Source organism: Schistocerca cancellata, chromosome 3, assembly GCF_023864275.1.
Source record: "Schistocerca cancellata isolate TAMUIC-IGC-003103 chromosome 3, iqSchCanc2.1, whole genome shotgun sequence".
In the NCBI taxonomy this organism is placed as follows: domain Eukaryota; kingdom Metazoa; phylum Arthropoda; class Insecta; order Orthoptera; family Acrididae; genus Schistocerca; species Schistocerca cancellata.
The window spans coordinates 31199741-31218765 of NC_064628.1; the positions used below are offsets into that span (position 1 = coordinate 31199741).

Here is a 19025-nt window from a genome sequence, read left to right on the forward strand (position 1 = left end):
TTGCTAAACACTTCAGTCATTTATTTAAGCATAACTGAATCTCCCAACACCAATGATTGCATTACATAGGGGTTCTGCAAATTTTCCAGTACAATTTGCTGTTCAGAGGGGCACATGCAAAATTCTGAAAAAATAAAATGTGGGTCTGTGGAAGGGGATGGGGGTGAGGATGACAATGCGTTGTCACGTGTGACTGAAGATGTAAGAAGAAACATAATTTACTCAAAATATGTAATGTATGGAGACATGCAAGGTTCGCTATTGAACACTAATTCATTCTTCCTTCCTGCTGCCTTTTCAATTTTGAAGCGATCCCATATGTGTAACAATAAATGAGGTGGCAATTAAACAAACTGAGTGGTTTTGGTACTGGCAAATAATGAGTGTGCTGCAGCGGGTTTCAACAAGTTTGTGTCATTTAATACTTTACCCACCCTCAGCTCAACGAGGGTGGTTATATGCTATTCAGTCTCACTGTACCAATCGTCTGTTGAAGGTTTTGCACTAGTGTCTCAGTAAAGTGTTCAGATGGAGCAATGAGTTAACGGAAGCTCACACCTTGTTAAAAGAAGTGTATGGACATGAATATTTATCAAGAACACAATATTTTGAGTGGTTCAAAAGGTTTAAGAAAGGATATGAAATGACTGACGACTTGCACCCTGGATGACCCTCAACTTAAAAAATGGGTGACAATATTGAGAAAATTGTTAAACTGGTCCATCAAAATCATCATCAGAGTGTCTGTTGAGGTTCGGACTGCCATTCATGTATGAGTGAAGAGACGAAGATCTGATTTTGGAACTTCCATTCTGCAGTATCTATAAAGAAATTCTTTGTGAAATTCAGCATCACTGTGTTGGACTGCCCATTGTATTTGCCCCACCTAGACCACCTCAAATTGGTACTTCACGGGAGAAGATTTGACAGTGTGGAAGTGGTGAAAGCAAAAGCAATGGAGGTTCTCAACAAGCTGATAGAAGCAGACTTCTGGCACAGCTTTGAATAATAGGAAGTTCGTAAGAAGAGTTCTACAAACCTTATTTTGGGTGTAAAGTTGGTGAGTGGGACAAGAATTGCGCCCCCCCCCCCCCCCCCCAATATATTTTATTCACCATTTACTACAATCCTGACAGGTTGGTTAAAAGGATCACATCACATGTTCCTGCTACACAGACCATTATTTTTGTTTGGCAAATATAAATGGAACCACCTCAGCAACAAGGAAATCTGTAGTATTCTGATTTACAATAAGGTATATGTCCTGATGTTACAGTGAAAAATTGGTGACAACAGCTGCCTGAAAGCAAATAGACAGACCTAGATATGCATGTTGACCAAACACTGCAAGGCCACTCTGAATTCAATAAGTCACACTTTTTGCCTCATGGGGATTTCAACAATCTAGTTTGTGATCTAAATTTGTGGAAGCAACAGGCTGACCTATTAACTTCATGATTAAAAGGATGGACTCTTCATCTTCACAATACAAATGTTATTGCTATCGTGACTGCCGTGCTGTTCGTTCTCAACATTTCTCCACGGAATGTGACATCATTTTCTGTAATGACATCGAGTCCAGTATTGAGAATCTTTGTCATAATTTCTGTGAAAACGAATGCTGCATGTTCAGAAACTCCAATAGAGTAATCCTGAAAGCAGTACTTCTCCTAAACTGGAAAAATTTCTTTCTGTTATGACTGCTCACGCAGTTAATCTGAAGGAGACAAGTGAGAAGTTTAAAAGACTACACATACTTTACCGATATGAGAGATGTAAATGGCATATATGTAGAGATCTCCATATAACTGCAATTCTTCTTGGCATTCAGCTCCAGTACAGAAAGCACTGCAGATTTCTATGTGAGTGGGACAGCAGAAACAGAAAAATACACTATTATGGGAATAAATGGCCTGCTTGGAATGAGCTACTGCCTGGCAGAAGAACATGATGGACACTCCCGTTCTTGGCCCCAAAAATGTGTATCAAGGATTGCTGAAGCAAAATTAAGGAAGGAATATTTGTAGACTGCAAATTAAGGAATTAATTTCTGATGAACATTTTTTCGAGTGACGCTGTAAGAATAATATGGCTGTCTTCCACAAGTGTCTGCAGAACTTTCTAGGCAACCACAGGGTAGAGAACAATTGCAAAACTGTAGAACAACTCATGAGATAATGTCACCTTATGAGCTGTACCATGTCACTTAAGTAACATATCTAGAAAGATCATTTGTTCTTCCCAAATAACACTGGTGCCATTTGTGATGACAGTTCCACCAGGACAGTTCCACCAGGCCATTTCTCAAATGGGAAAGCATTAGCAGAGCAAATAAAGTAGCACAATGTTATCAGCCTGCTGTCAACCTTATGAACCAACATTTTAAAGTAAGATTCTTCACTTTCTTTACTCTTATGTTACTCATTTCTTGATTCTTTTGTGTACTGGTAGAAGTTTTCTTCTATTTGCAATTGGCAGTCTTGTTGAAAGAGTGAGTCATTTTGCCAGATCCATCTAACACATAAGCTGCATACACATTTACAAAAATCGTTATTACATTAAAACGGAGGCCAGCACAGAAATTTTCAAATACTTACATTGAAGGGTAAAACACCAGTTTTTTATGAGCTCACTCACCTAAATATACACAACACGATAGGCTGGCAAGTTGCCTCTGTGCGTAGCAACAATGTGCCCAATTCACTTATAACCTCTGTCTGCAAGGACGATGTGCGTGTAGGTTCTGTTTCTTCATGTTCCATTGTCTCCATTACAGTCTCGGTTGTACCACCTATAAGTGCTACACGCAAAACTTCCAGATATTCACGTGTCAACATCCGGTTCAGCATGTCTTCAAGAACTTCCTAAAAGAAACCAGAATGTTCTTGAATAAAGATAACAAATACATGTTTAACATTCATATAATGAAAATACCAACAGACTAAAACAAATGTTACAAGCTGGCATAGTGGATAACAAATAACAACAACAACAACAACAATAATAATAATAATAATAATAAAATCCACATCTACGCAATGAAAACTCCAAGAGACAGGATTGTTAGTATACTTTTACTCAATACTGTCTTATGACATGTGACAATGTCAAAACAGTATTTACTCGATAGAAAAGTGCAGCCAGACATTACATAAACTTAATATCATTACATCTAGCACAATCCTCAGGGAGCTTGAGATCACACACAGGCAATTTACTCTCTGATGGTAATTGTTGTTAACAACAAGAGAGAATTTAGAATTACCTATGAAATTCACATTCACAATAATAGCAGTACAAATTATTTCCATGTAGGTTATGGTTCGTGTCTAGGATTCAGAATGGAGCTTTTTATTTTGCTGGGGAGAAAAAATCTAAATACAATAGCATCTCTTTAACCCCTCTTTAATTTATCTAAAGATCTGGACTCTGGGATTTATATTCCTGTTAATAATAGCATTTATAAAATCACATTTATCCAAGTTTACGATGACCCCTTTTTTTAAGGGGCTCCTAGAGAAAAATTTATTTTTAACATATCCAGGCTATTCAAAATTACAAATTGTTTTCTTACAAGGTACCTGCCTAAAGGATTAGCATTATACCTATTCTAAACTCAGACCATTTTTTGATTGCTTACATTTTGATAATACGAGAAGGAATAAAATAAAGAAAAGGAAATGGTTTACATTAATTTTTATCTTCACTACCTTTTTTGCTTGCTATCCTGCCATCTGGGGTCTCACTACTGCATAGTTGGCTGTTCCTTCCACATATGTTGTGTTTTCTGAGGCTGTGTTTTTGATGGGACCTGACAACATCTTTTCTTGACAAATACATATTGGATTTCACTTCTGTACTGACATCAGAAAGTGTCTTGCCTCCAAATGTATGATCTGCCAGTCACTCTCTCACTGGCAGCATAGAATCAGCAGCTGACACACCCCTTTTCTTTCCCTCCATACCCCACGGTCAGTGTCGACAACACTGCTGCAGCAAACACATTAGTATGCCACTGGCCCCTATCTAGACTAACTGTCTCCTGCAGAAATACATATTCTTGTTGCATATTTGTCCCATATTAAGTCAGTTCCAAAAGATCCAGTCAAATTGCAGTTTAAACGTGGTAGATATTCATACAAAGCCAAAGTAGTGGTATAGATTCTCTTTGCTGGCAACATGATGAGATCTGCTCCCTTTTCACAATCCCCCCTCCCACAGTCACCCTAGCTCTCAATCAAGCTGGTATTCAGTGTTGCCCGTCTGACCCTTCTGTTGTGCTGTGCTTACAACTATGGGACATGAACTGCAATATCTTCTAGGATGCAGGTGATATGTAACACCACCAATTAATATACAAATAAAAGATCGCAATCACAGTCTGTTTAATAAGATTTATTTCATTTTTTAGACATTTAATTCTGGATTAACTTTCTTTCTTCCTTAATTTGAATGTCAACATCTTTCTCTAAAGCTGATTAAAATGTAACATTTTTAATTAGTATTCTAATATGTGCACAGTGGCCGAATTTCTCAACTGCAACCTATTTGGTAAATTACAGTCTCTCATAACCAAATAAAATATTGACTTGCTTTCTGAATCAAGAGATGTTTTTTGAAGGACAAAATTTTCGCCATACGATATTACCTTTACCCTTACTTAAAAAGCACCACAAATGTTTGTATATGGTATCTATACATGTATGAGAACTTTTATTGTAAACCTGTTCAAATACACAACAGTTAATAAGATGATAGAATTTAATGCTACATCCTTTTGTGTTTCACAGAACTGTTAAATTTTAAGCAGATCAATAGACGGTTGTGGTGACTGGTCTGTAGTTTCTCATGTATCCTTTGTACTGGTGCATGAGTCAAATGTTACATGACTGTTTGAGCAAAGTCAGTAGTGCATTGGGCACTTCAGTGTATTGGGAAATCATCTGTAAATTTAAAACAACCCCTATATCAATCTAATAAGCAACATAAAAATTTTGACCTCAGCAGCAATAGTTTTATCTCTGAATATAAGATGACCCTGTATTTTTCGACTGATGATTTTGGAAAAAACCTTCGTCACATAGTCAAGTACATACGGTAAACACGTTTTAACTTTTCCAATACACAAACAGCTGATAGTGTATCTGAGAACAGTAATATTACATAAATGCATAGTATGAAGAAGCACCTCCCCCCATGAAGCATGGACCTTGCCGTTGGTGGGGAGGCTTGTGTGCCTCAGCGATACAGACAGCCGTACCGTAGGTGCAACCACAACGGAGGGGTATCTGTTGAGAGGCCAGACAAACATGTGGTTCCTGAAGAGGGGCAGCAACCTTTTCAGTAGTTGCAAGGGCAACAGTCTGGATGATTGACTGATCTGGCCTTGTAACAATAACCAAAACGGCCTTGCTGTGCTGGTACTGCGAACGGCTGAAAGCAAGGGGAAACTACAGCTGTAATTTTTCCCGAGGGCATGCAGCTTTAGTGTATGATTAAATGGGTAAAATATTCCGGAGGTAAAATAGTCCCCCATTCGGATCTCCGGGCGGGGACTACTCAAGAGGATATCGTTATAAGGGGAAAGAAAACTGGCGTTCTACGGATCGGAGTGTGGAATGTCAGATCACTTAATCGGGCAGGTAGGTTAGAAAATTTAAAAAGGGAAATGGATAGGTTAAAGTTAGATATAGTGGGAATTAGTGAAGTTCGGTGGCAGGAGGAACAAGACTTCTGGTCAGGTGCCTACAGGGTTATAAACACAAAATAGGGGTAATGCAGGAGTAGGTTTAATAATGAATAGGAAAATAGGAATGCGGGTAAGCTACTACAAACAGCATAGCGAACGCATTATTGTGGCCAAGATAAATACGAAGCCCACACCTACTACAGTAGTACAAGTTTATATGCCAACTAGCTCTGCAGATGACAAAGAAATTGAAGAAATGTATGATGAAATCAAAGAAATTATTCAGACAGTGAAGGGTGACGAAAATTTAATAGTCATGGGTGACTGGAATTCGGTAGTAGGAAAAGGGAGAGAAGGAAACGTAGTAGGTGAATATGGATTGGGGCTAAGAAATGAAAGAGGAAGCCGCATGGCAGAATTTTGCACAGAGCACAACTTAATCATAGCTAACACTTGGTTTAAGAATCATGAAAGAAGGTTGTATACATGGAAGAACCCTGGAATACTAAAAGGTACCAGATAGATTATATAATGGTAAGACAGATATTTAGAAACCAGGTTTTAAATTGTAAGACATTTCCAGGGGCAGATGTGGACTCTGACCACAATCTATTGGTTATGACCTGTAGATTAAAACTGAAGAAACTGCAGAAAGGTGGGAATTTAAGGAGATGGGACCTGGATAAACTGAAAGAACCAGAGGTTGTACAGAGTTTCAGGGAGAGCATAAGGGAACAATTGACAGGAATGGGGGAAAGAAATACAGTAGAAGAAGAATGGGTAGCTTTGAGGGATGAAGTAGTGAAGGCAGCAGAGGATCAAGTAGGTAAAAAGACGAGGGCTAGAAGAAATCCTTGGGTAACAGAAGAAATATTGAATTTAATTGATGAAAGGAGAAAATATAAAAATGCAGTAAATGAAGCAGGCAAAAAGGAATACAAACGTCTCAAAAATGAGATCAACAGGAAGTGCAAAATGGCTAAGCAGGGATGGCTAGAGGACAAATGTAAGGATGTAGAGGCTTATCTCACTAGGGGTAAGATAGATACTGCCTACAGGAAAATTAAAGAGACCTTTGGAGATAAGAGAACCACTTGTATGAACATCAAGAGCTCAGATGGAAACCCAGTTCTAAGCAAAGAAGGGATAGCAGAAAGGTGGAAGGAGTATATAGAGGGTCTATACAAGGGCGATGTACTTGAGGACAATATTATGGAAATGGAAGAGGATGTAGATGAAGATGAAATGGGAGATACGATACTGCGTGAAGAGTTTGACAGAGCACTGAAAGACCTGAGTCGAAACAAGGCCCCCGGAGTAGACAACATTCCATTGGAACTACTGACGGCCTTGGGAGAGCCAGTCCTGACAAAACTCTACCATCTGGTGAGCAAGATGTATGAAACAGGCGAAATACCCTCAGACTTCAAGAAGAATATAATAATTCCAATCCCAAAAAAAGCAGGTGTTGACAGATGTGAAAATTACCGAACAATAACTTTAATAAGCCACAGCTGCAAAATACTAACACGAATTCTTTACAGACGAATGGAAAAACTGGTAGAAGCCGACCTCGGGGAAGATCAGTTTGGATTCCGTAGAAATACTGGAACACGTGAGGCAATACTGACCTTACGACTTATCTTAGAAGAAAGATTAAGGAAAGGCAAACCTACATTTCTAGCATTTGTAGACTTAGAGAAAGCTTTTGACAATGTTGACTGGAATACTCTCTTTCAAATTCTAAAGGTGGCAGGGGTAAAATACAGGGAGCGAAAGGCTATTTATAATTTGTACAGAAACCAGATGGCAGTTATAAGAGTCGATGGACATGAAAGGGAAGCAGTGGTTGGGAAAGGAGTGAGACAGGGTTGTAGCCTCTCCCTGATGTTATTCGATCTGTATATTGAGCAAGCAGTAAAGGAAACATAAGAAAAGTTCGGAGTAGGTATTAAAATCCATGGAGAAGAAATAAAAACTGTGAGGTTCGCCAATGACATTGTAATTCTGTCAGAGACAGCAAAGGACTTGGAAGAGCAGTTGAACGGAATGGATGGTGTCTTGAAGGGAGGATATAAGATGAACATCAACAAAAGCAAAACGAGGATAATGGAATGAAGTCGAATTAAGTCGGGTGCTGCCGAGGGAATTAGATTAGGAAATGAGACACTTAAAGTAGTAAAGGAGTATTGCTATTTGGGGAGCAAAATAACTGATGATGGTCGAAGTAGAGAGGATATAAAATGTAGACTGGCAATGGCAAGGAAAGCGTTTCTGAAGAAGAGAAATTTGTTAACATCGAGTATAGATTTAAGTGTCAGGAAGTCATTTCTGAAAGTATTTGTACGGAATGTAACCATGTATGAAAGTGAAACATGGACGATAAATAGTTTGGACAAGAAGAGAATAGAAGCTTTCGAAATGTGGTACTACAGAAGAATGCTGAAGATTAGATGGGTAGATCACATGACTAATGAGGAAGTATTGAATAGGATTGGTGAGAAGAGAAGTTTGTGGCACAACTTGACCAGAAGAAGGGATCGGTTGGTAGGACATGTTCTGAGGCATCAAGGGATCACCAATTTAGTATTGGAGGGCAGCGTGGAGGGTAAAAATCGTAGAGGGAGACCAAGAGATGAATACACTAAGCAGATTCAGAAGGATGTAGGTTGCAGTAGGTACGGGGAGATGAAGAAGCTTGCACAGGATAGAGTAGTATGGAGAGCTGCATCAAACCAGTCTCAGGACTGAAGACCACAACAACAACATGAAGAAGCAGGTAAACAAGCAACTGAATAGTATAAGGGGAAGAGCAAAGCCCCCTTCCCCCCTATAGCTGCTTTGCTCCTATTGTACAAGTAAGAAGTAATCTAAAAGATATTCTAATAATTATCAATATAAGTAAATTAGTGCTAGCAATAATTTATTGTTTGTACACTTTACAGTAGTAGTCTGGAGTGGCCTGCAGTCTGTTAATATATAAATTGACTTGTTCCACATCCATGAAGGCTTCACAATGGGAGTTGTGAAACACAACATATATGAATGAATAAATGAAGTAAATGCACTACAGGTGGGGGGAGGAGAGCAGGGGGGCAAGAGCTTTCCACAGAAAAAATGTAAATAATGGTACTGGCATGCAGTGTTGTTGTATACTTAACAAATGTGTATCCGGAGTAGTATACATTGAAAGGCAATATTTAAAACTAATGCATAAAGTGTGCTCAGTAACTATACATCACCGATTTCAATATCAATACATATAATGTGTTGAACAACTATTTTCACTATTCATCAACATACGCAGTGTCATGTCCTTCCCTTTCTTGTCTGTAGACCTTTCTTATACTTATTCTTCCTGATGCAGGAACTATTTCCCAAGTTCCAAAACATCAATAAATTCAACATGTTATGGATGTAAGAAATCTCTGGACACAGCAATTGGTAAGAAGATATTCTTTACTTGACACAGTCTCTCCTATAAAGGATATAAATATGAACAACCCAAATAAAATAAAAAAATTAAGAAGTTGTTGCCGTTTTTAATAACCTCTTGGTTACCAAACAAACAGTACAAGAAAAGAAAATGAAGAGCAGGCTTGTTTTTTTCCAGGAAACTTACCTGTGTATCTGTATTGTCCTCATCAATGCTCCCTGTTTCATACAGCTGTGTAATGTACTGCCACTTTGCATTGAGGCGCTGAAACACTAAATACGGTTTAATATCAATTGAAAGGTATGACTGCAACTAAACTTCCATGCTACATTTTGGTTTTCACCATCTAAATATTGGTGTACAAACAAATATGAGAATTCTAGGTGGACTAAATCAGAAAGAAAGATATTACTCCTGAAATGAGGCAAAACCCCTGAAATGAGGCAAAACTTTCATTAGAAGCAGTAACTAAATACACTATGCAGCAAAACACAAGAAAATATAATAGAGAGAAACATTCCACGTGGGAAAAATATATGTCTGCTTGTGTCTGTATATGTGCGGATGGATATGTGTGTGTGCGCGAGTGTATGCCTGTCCTTTTTCCCCCCTAAGGCAAGTCTTTCCGCTCCCGGGATTGGAATGACTCCTTACCCTATCCCTTAAAACCCACATCCTTTCGTCTTTCCCTCTCCTTCCTGATGAAGCAACCTTTGGTTGTGAAAGCTTGAACTTTGTGTGTGTGTTTGTTTGTGTGTCTATCAATATACCAACGTTTTCGTTTGATAAGTTACATCATCTTTGTTTTTAGATATAAAACACAAGAAAAAGTATATTATTTATCTTAAGGTAACTGTCAGACTATCCTCAAATCCCAACAATCAGACTATTCTCAAAACAGTAGTGAGATTACAATATATGTTTGGAAGAGGCAGCCTTCGATCATACTGACACTAACAGCAGGTAGTAAGTGGCAATCCAGTTTAACACAAATATCAAGCAGTTATTAAAAACACTTTTAGCGTACAAACATTTACATCCAGACAGTATCAGACTTGGAGAACTGTGGTTTTGATTTTCATTCTCTAAATGTCATCATAATGTATTATATATCATGTACACCTATTCAAAATCCACTGCAGTTGCTGGTCATTTCTGTTGGAATGCCACAGAATAACACCACTGCATTAAAAATAATATAGCTTAATTTAGCCTAACATTCCACAAGTAGTTTTCAATTGCATGTTGTAAACTTTTGGTTTATGTCATCAACAGGAAACAGAAGTATTTGTGGTGAGACCCATACAATGCCTGCAGCTGTTCTTCAGTTCAGTTCTTTAGCTTTTTGAGGAACATACCAAATGTAGTCATAGGGTGCTCATTATAGTTATTTCCAATGTGATGAAGAACCTTCCTGTCTTAACTTTCAGTTACTTGTTCTGATTCCCATACACTGAAACATCGTTTCACCTTCTGGAATTCACAGTGAGGTTAATTTTCACCTTTCAAAGTTAAGAGTCATCTAGTCCTTTTCTAGATATCATGCTGTCTTCTTCAAAATTGGCCTCAATCTCACTGACAGTCAAATCCACACTTCAATACAACGGCAAGTCCACAGTGACAGCTGCCATCCTTCCATGTGAAAAACTCTCTCCTCTACTCCTTATATTCACTACAATGTACTCATTTTGATACTGGTTGGCTACAGTAATAAACTGCCCTCATTTCTCACAAACATCGAAAAAAAAAAAAAAAAAAAAAAAAAAAAGTCCAGGATATAATACAACAACATGGAAAGGATTGATTGCTACTCACCACATAAATGAAGCGCTGAGTTGCTTGCTCTTCATTATGGCTGTCAGCAACTTAATGCCTACTCTATGTGATGAGTAGCAAACATCTCACCAGTTTGTTTACAAGCAGATCACTCATACCATTTCACACAACCTCAAAAACAGTGACTCCCCATAATAGGAACAAAAGACTATATCTGTTTCCACTGAATACCATCCTGATGTGGAGAGCATCAACTAAATTCTCCACCAGTGATACGATGTTCTGAAGTTGTGGTATTAAATGTAACCTGCTCAGCCCACTATCCCTACATCATTCAGAGTAGTTCTGCTCCAGCCTTCCATTGTAGACAGAGTGGACATTCAGGCAGTTTGTTTACCAAATTATAAATCTGATACTAAAAGCCAGTTAATACTTCCCTAATATCCCACTATAAAGTGACAAGCGTGGTGTGTTTCTGTTAGTGCAATGTTCACAGAGGTTTTTAAATTGAAAAATAAAAGCAGCTGTCAAATAAGGGTAAAAGCACTACTAAAGGCATTTCATGTGGTTGGGTCAGGAGTCCTTAGGTGATCTTGTTAGACATACCATTTCATCCGAAATAGGTGACATAGTTAATTTTTAGGGTCCTGTGCCTCAATCAGTAAAAACAGACCTATTATAGAATCACTTTGTTGTCTGTCTTCTCTCTGTCTGACTGGTAAAAACCCTTTCCCTCCGGAACGGATAGATTTATCAAGTTGAAATTTATGTCACATATAACATACATGGTTGCTTAGCAGTGTAAAAAAAATTGAAGCTTCTTTAGTCAATGCAATCAAAAGATATGGCCATTTATGTCAGCTATTCTGACACTCTCAAACACTCTCATTAAAACCTACAGAGTACTTCTTGTTGACCTGGAATCATGAAATTTGGCAACAAGCAAGGTTTCAAGATACAAATAAGGGGGAAAAATGCAAAACTTCTGAATTAGTAATGATGACAGTATTATGAAAAGGACAGATTGCTACTCACACATGTGTGTGTGTGTGTGTGTGTGTGTGTGTGTGTTGTTGGTTGACAGTCTTTTTGTTCTGCCTATCTGTGACTCAGCATCTCTGCTATATGGTGAGTACCAATCTATCCTTTACATAACAGTGTCATTATTACAGCCCGGATTTTCCACTGTTTGAATTTGTAATTATATCACACAAAAATATTTCTTTTGCTATTTGTTATTTCCAAACATAATTACTAGGTCTACAACTTTGCTTCCACCATTTTTTCTCAAAGTTCAGGGCTTTATTACAAAAAAACTTACAAAAAAATTATGATTCATAGTATTGCCCATCGCTGGCCACTACATTCTCCCATCTTTCGGATAGCACAAAAATCCCATGGTGGAAGAACTGGGCATCTTTTGTGGGGATCCATGAATCGATTCAATTTTGCACTTGTTCATATGATCGGAAGTGCTCATCAGCCAGACTGTATGCCACTGATCGAGAAAGGTGGTAGTCAGAGAGAGCAACACATGGAGAATACAGCGGGAGGGATAGGACTTCTCATTTCAATGTTTCCATGTACATTTTGATGGGTTTTGCAACATGGGGTCGTGCACTGACCTGCTGCAAAATTACCTTTACGTGTCTATCACTGTGCTCGAACGCATCAATTGCTTTCGATAAAGATGTCCTGTGACTGTCTTTGTCTGTTTCAGTAGCTATGAAAACGTTCTGTTCTCCCCCACCACGCCCGTCTTCGACATCACAATCATCATTCTTAAGACGTTGAAAACATTCTCTACACATTCTTCCACTAATAGTTCCCTCACGATTGGTCCTACCCAGCATTTTAAGAGCCACAGCCGCAGATTTCTTCATGTTAAAGCAGAAAATTAAAACTTCCCGCAAATGGCGAGAAATGGGTACGTAAGTTGACATACTTAACCGAGAATAAACTTATGATGAAATCACCAATCAACTAACATTTTTATGGTATTATGTTTACAGATGTCTAAACTTACTGTATTGCACCTATGACCAACCAACTGAACCCCACTTGCTGCTACTGCCGTCTATTGCAAAACGGCGGAAGCAAAGTAGTAGACCTAACACATTTGAAAGGAATCCCCAGAACGTGAGTCCTAATTGCAATCTGCCAATTTTATTTTTTTCCGGTATTGCAAATTGTATTATAAATGCAAACAATGAATGATTAACAGAGATACAACTAAACAACTTGTTTTTGACACTTGTTAATTGATTTTCTATACGTAGGCTTGATTTTAGCTTTTGAAGCATGCAATTTGTTCAATTTTGATCTCCAGATGAGGAAATCACATTTATGATGCTACATACTAACAATATTCAAATAGACAATGTTTCCAGGCAAGTATGGGTGAGAGGACTACACTATCAACCATTTTGCAAATCTTCTGAAGTACTAATTCAGTGAACTTTGCCATCTGAATAATTCTGAGTGCTAGGCAGTAAGTAGTTTTGTTTCATCCACTATTCCACTCACATTTTAATAGTGGTTTGCAGAGTTTTGCTGGTGCAGGAAAGTTAGGGAAAATGGCCTCTGTCATGACAATGCTCTTTTTATTGCTTCAGCAAGGGCACAATAATTTATGTGAGCCCTCTTGAGGACGCGTAGCAGATGTATGGATTCTGATGGCAAATGTGAAAGCTCGGGTAACAAATTTTGTCAATCCAAAGGGCAGTGTTAGATAGTTAACTGATGATAATTCTTCAAAGTAAAGATGTTAATATACTTTCCTGAGAGTTGACAACTGGGGTGGGGGACAACTGTGTCTGAAAACTCTTCTATTCAGCCCATGACATTATCTCAAATGTTGTGGACAATTTATTGTTTCTAAACCTTCCACCATATGTCTGTTCCGTAAGCATGCATGCATGCATGCATGCAATGCAGGAGAGACAACAGAGATGTGGAATAAGTCACATGTTAAGACTGTTGTTAAGTGAGGATCAGAATGATTTCCAAGCATCTCTCTTTCCTTCGTTTCAAGAATTTATTGATTCTTTATTGATGCTTTGTATTTTAGGTACATATCTTATGTGGACTACTCCCTAAATTCTCATAATGCTAATTTCTTTAAATGAACAGTTTAAGATCATTCCGAGTGCCACCATGTCAGTTTATAGAAGGGGCGAGAAACAGTTTTCTTGGGAAATGGTTGCAGAAGCTGCTCTCTGTGACACATTAATGAACCAGTCACATGCCATGCTTGTAATAAAATGAGAAGGGATATTCTCTACTTTACTTATTTATCTGGTTCCTTGGGACCATGTGAACTAAAGCTACTTGTCAGGGAATCAGTCAATACATAGTTTACACAATGAAGATTAGAAAATTTGTAAACAAAAGAAGTAAGAATTAAAATAAACATGGAAAAACTATGAAACTGTGACAGTACATACAAATAAATAACATGTTACGGGGAAAAGTTCTTAACTACCATGAGGAGCTCCAGTACAAAGGAGAAGGATCTTGCTACAAGGAAAGCTTTCTGCTTGTATTTTACTTTTGGTATACTGGTCGATTTTTTTCAGTTCTGTTGGAAGCTGAAGAGTGCAGACCTTTCTGTTCAATGCGTAAGAAGGTGTTATCCGAGTGCATATCTCTTTCAATTTAGTGTTCACTAAATAAATTTTGCAGTTTCTTCTGAAAGAATCAATACTGTCAACAACAAATCCCAGAACGGCATATATGTACAACAAGGATGGTCAAGAACTCTGTATGGGTGCAGATCTCTCTCATCTGACTGCATACTTCCTCCACTACCACAGCACATTGTCTGAGCAGGAAGATGGGTAACTCTGAACTCAACTCACTGCATTAGACGGCACAGCAGTCATATGTAACAGGACATTGTTTCAGGAAGCTGTGGGTGAGAAGTTCTCTGCTGGAGGCAGATGGAGCTGAGATGGAGCTGTATATGATGTAGGCAGCCAAACTGTTGCCAAAACTCTTTAACAACAACCATATATGAACATAAACAATGTATCAGCAGAAGGCAGCAATGATTAAGGTGGTAGCCAGGGCTAGGCTGGTGAGTCTAGAAGGACTACTCAGGTGGTGAACATGGAACTGCAAGCTGGGGAGTAACCATGTGTGGCAGCCATTCCTCGGCTGACTGGAATTCGCTGATTGGGCCGGTGACCCTGGCTCAGGAGTCAGACTGCAGTCACTGCTTTATGACCCAGAGATGGCAAACACAGCTGTGTCATAAGTACAGCAACAACTGGCACAGGTTGAACATCACAATAAGGTCCATATGTGGGGGCTACACCTCTAGTGCAGCACCTGACAGTGGTGGGCTGTACAAGCAAACACAATGCAGTCACTGAGTAGTAGTACCTGCACATTTGTACAACAAAGTACTGAGACAGGCTTACATTTCCATCTTAGGAGGACATAGTGGATGATGTGCCACAGAGTGCCAGGTTGTGGAAAATTTCTGGTGGGCAAAAAGGAAACACGATGTGGAGCACTGTGTAAAGAACTGCATTCCTTGCAGTCAAAAAGCTAAGGTAGTCATCAGAAAATCGCATTACAAAAGTTACCCGAGGCAAATAGACCATCCCAAATGATCAGACTGGATCTCTACGGCCCATTCACACAAACACCATCAGAGAATTAACTGTAATTGATCATCTCACATTAGTTGGCCATGATCGCAGTACCACATCAACAGGCAGAAACGGTGGTCCAAACTGCAGTAAATTATTGGTGTAGCATTTCGTGATGCAAAAACCCATAAATATAAAGTATGACAGACTATTAATATGACGATAAATGTAAAATACCTGCACGAGAGATGAAGACTCTGTGGAATTTAAGCATCTCCATGTAAACTAAATAGCAAAGATATATAGACTGTATTAAGCTATGGCAAAGAGAGAATTATTCCATGTTGAACATTGGAAGAGAGATGTTCTATGTCAGACTGAGGGGTGATTGTTGTAAACCGCCATTAAGGCAGTAATCTATGTTTTATGGTATTGAAGAAAATGAATACATATAAAAGCACAAAAGGAGTATTGGGTGTGTAGAGTTCATAGCCCTTAATCATTTCAAAAGAATTATTCAGTGATTATAAAGACGCAAGTCGCTCGGAAGTGTTGTGTGGTTTGATGGTGCAAACCTGCAGTTTTACACGGTTTTGGGATTTGTCGAGAATATTTCTTCAAAGACCTAAATAATTTCACGAAATGAAGTTGGATGCCACATTCCACACACGACACAGCATATCACTTGGCTGTACCGATCGATTTCCATAGAGTAATAAATTACCTTTAGCGATTTCAGGTGAAGAAGATCCAGCAAGGAGACTCAACGAGATCTGCTGCTGCAAAACGCATCTGGTATTACTGTATTCTTTAACTTACAGAGAACAGTAAGTAATATAGACTTCATAACCACAACAAACATAATTAAAAGGACTCAACTTAAATAAAAGAAGCAAACCATAAAAAGGAATCACTAAACCAAATCATAAATAAAAGTCAATTAATAATAAGAATATAATAGAGGGAAACATTCCACTTGGGAAAAATATATCTAAAAACAAAGATGATGAGACTTACCAAACAAAAGCGCTGGCAGGTTGATAAGACACACAAACAAACACAAACATACACACAAAATTCTAGCTTTCGCAACAAACGGTTGCTTCGTCAGGAAAGAGGGAAGGAGAGGGAAAGACGAAAGGAAGTGGGTTGTAAGGGAGAGGGTAAGGAGTCATTCCAATCCCGGGAGCGGAAAGACTTACCTTAGGGGGGAAAAAAAAGGACAGGTATACACTCGCGAACACACACACACACACACACACACACACACACACACACACACACACACACACACACATCCATCCGCATATACACAGACACAAGTGGACATTGTAAAGGCCTTTACAAATGTGGCTACTGCCTGACCTGTCACTGCCCAACAACTATTGTCTGCTTGCTGCAGATACAGTGTTCTACATTCATGTACGATTGTTACTGAGGAGTTCCTGCAACAGGTTGGCAGCCCACATTCTCACCCACACACTGCTGAAGCAAGGACCACTGAACGACTCTGCATGCTGCTTGGTTTCATATTATGCTACATTAGAAAATTCAAATACCAGAATTTCTGTGCAACACATCATGATGAGCAGTATTATACTGTTACTGGCTATTTGTACAAGAGAATATAATTACAAAAGTATATACAGGGTGAGTCACCTAACGTTACCGCTGGATATATTTCGTAAACCACATCAAATACTGACGAACCGATTCCACAGACCGAACGTGAGGAGAGGGGCTAGTGTAATTGTTTAATACAAACCATACAAAAATCCACGGAAGTATGTTTTCTAACACAAACCTACGTTTTTTTTTAAATGGAACCCCGTTAGTTTTGTTAACACATCTGAACATATAAACAAATACGTAATCAGTGCCGTTTGTTGCATTGTAAAATGTTAATTACATCCAGAGATAATGCAACCTAAAGTTGACGCTTGAAACCTCCGACGTTCAGTTGCGTGTTGTAACAAACACGGGCCACGGTCGGCGAGCAGCATCTGCAGGGACATGTTTACGATGACGACCGTGTTTACGAGTGTAGCTGTAATGCACTGTTGTGGTTTTGTCTAGCTGTCGCAGTGTCCGCATGTAGCGCTTGCTGCTACTGTTATTCTGCAATCGTCTCCGCACACAGACCAACTGTAGTACACCATGTTACCAGACGTCTGTGATAGTTTAGTGTTGTAGGAACTGTGACCATGGTGTATTCGAACTCTGAAAAGGCGGAGATGATACTCATCTATGGCGAGTTTCGACGAAATGCAGCTGAAGCCTGCAGGGTGTATGCAGAACGGTACCCGAACAGAGAGCATCCAACGTGCCGCACATTGCAAAACATCTACCGCCAACTGTATGCAACAGGTATGGTTGTAGCACACAAACGGGTCCGTAACAGGCCCGTCACAGGAGAAGCGGGTGCATTCAGTGTGTTAGCTGCTGTTGCCATGAACTCACACATGAGTACACGGGATGTTGCGAGAGCCGGTGGACTGAGTCAAAGTAGTGTCATGCGCATACTACATCGTCACTGCTTTCACCCGTTTCATGTGTCGCTACATCAGCAATTACATGGTGATGACTTTAATCATCGAGTGCAATTCTGTCAATGGGAATTAACAGAGAATGCGTTACAGTTCTACCAGTTTGCCGATGAAGCGGGTTTCACAAACTACGGGGCAGTGAATCTACGGAACATGCGTTACTGGTCCGTGGACAATCCTCGCTGGCTCAGACAGGTAGAGCGACAGCGACCGTGGACTGTAAATGTATGGTGCGGAATCATTGGCGACCACCTCATTGGTCCTCACTTCATTGCAGGGGCCCAAAAAGCTGCAACATACATCGCCTTTCTACAGAATGATCTGCCAACGTTGCTCGAAAAGTCCCACTGGAAACGCGTCGACGTATGTGGTATCAGCATGATGGTGCACCTGCACATTCCACAATACAGGATGTTCGACGGGCGTTTCATAGGACGTGGAGGACGCATAAATTGGCCAGCCCATTCTCCTGATCTTACACCTCTGGACTTCTTTCTGTGGGGTACGTTAAAGGAGAATGTGTACCGTGATGTGCTTACAACCCCAGAGGATATGAAACAACGTATTGTGGCAGCCTGCGGCGACATTACACCAGATGTACTGCGGCGTGTACAACATTCATTACGCCAGAGATTGCAATTGTATGCAGCAAATGATGGCCACCACATTGAACATCTATTGGCCTGACATGTCGGGACACACACTATTCCACTCCGTAATTGAAAACGGAAACCACGTGTGTACGTGTATCTCACCTGTCATGGTAATGTACATGTGCGTCAGTGAAAAAGACCAATAAAAAGGTGTTAGCATGTGGACGTAATGTGCTGTTCCAGTCTCTTCTGTACCTAAGGTCCATCACCGTTCCCATTGGATCCCTACGTAATTCGGTGCTCTCCGATACACATGATCGAACAGCGGAGGAGTGGTACTCAAGCGTCAACTTTATGTTACAATATCTCCGGATGTAATTAACATTT

The 19025-nt window shown here is 39.4% G+C and overlaps 1 protein-coding gene across 1 annotated transcript in view; it reads right to left on the reverse strand.

Annotated features, from left to right (window-relative positions):
• LOC126176830 (exportin-5) overlaps positions 1-19025 on the reverse strand; it is a 189116-nt gene that overhangs the window by 43864 nt on the left and 126227 nt on the right. Inside the window, exons 14-15 of the mRNA XM_049924013.1 lie at positions 9312-9397; positions 2638-2864 (exon numbers count right to left, since the gene is read on the reverse strand). Coding sequence (XP_049779970.1) covers positions 2638-2864; positions 9312-9397 — 313 coding nt within the window. The remainder of the gene's footprint in view (positions 1-2637; positions 2865-9311; positions 9398-19025) is intronic.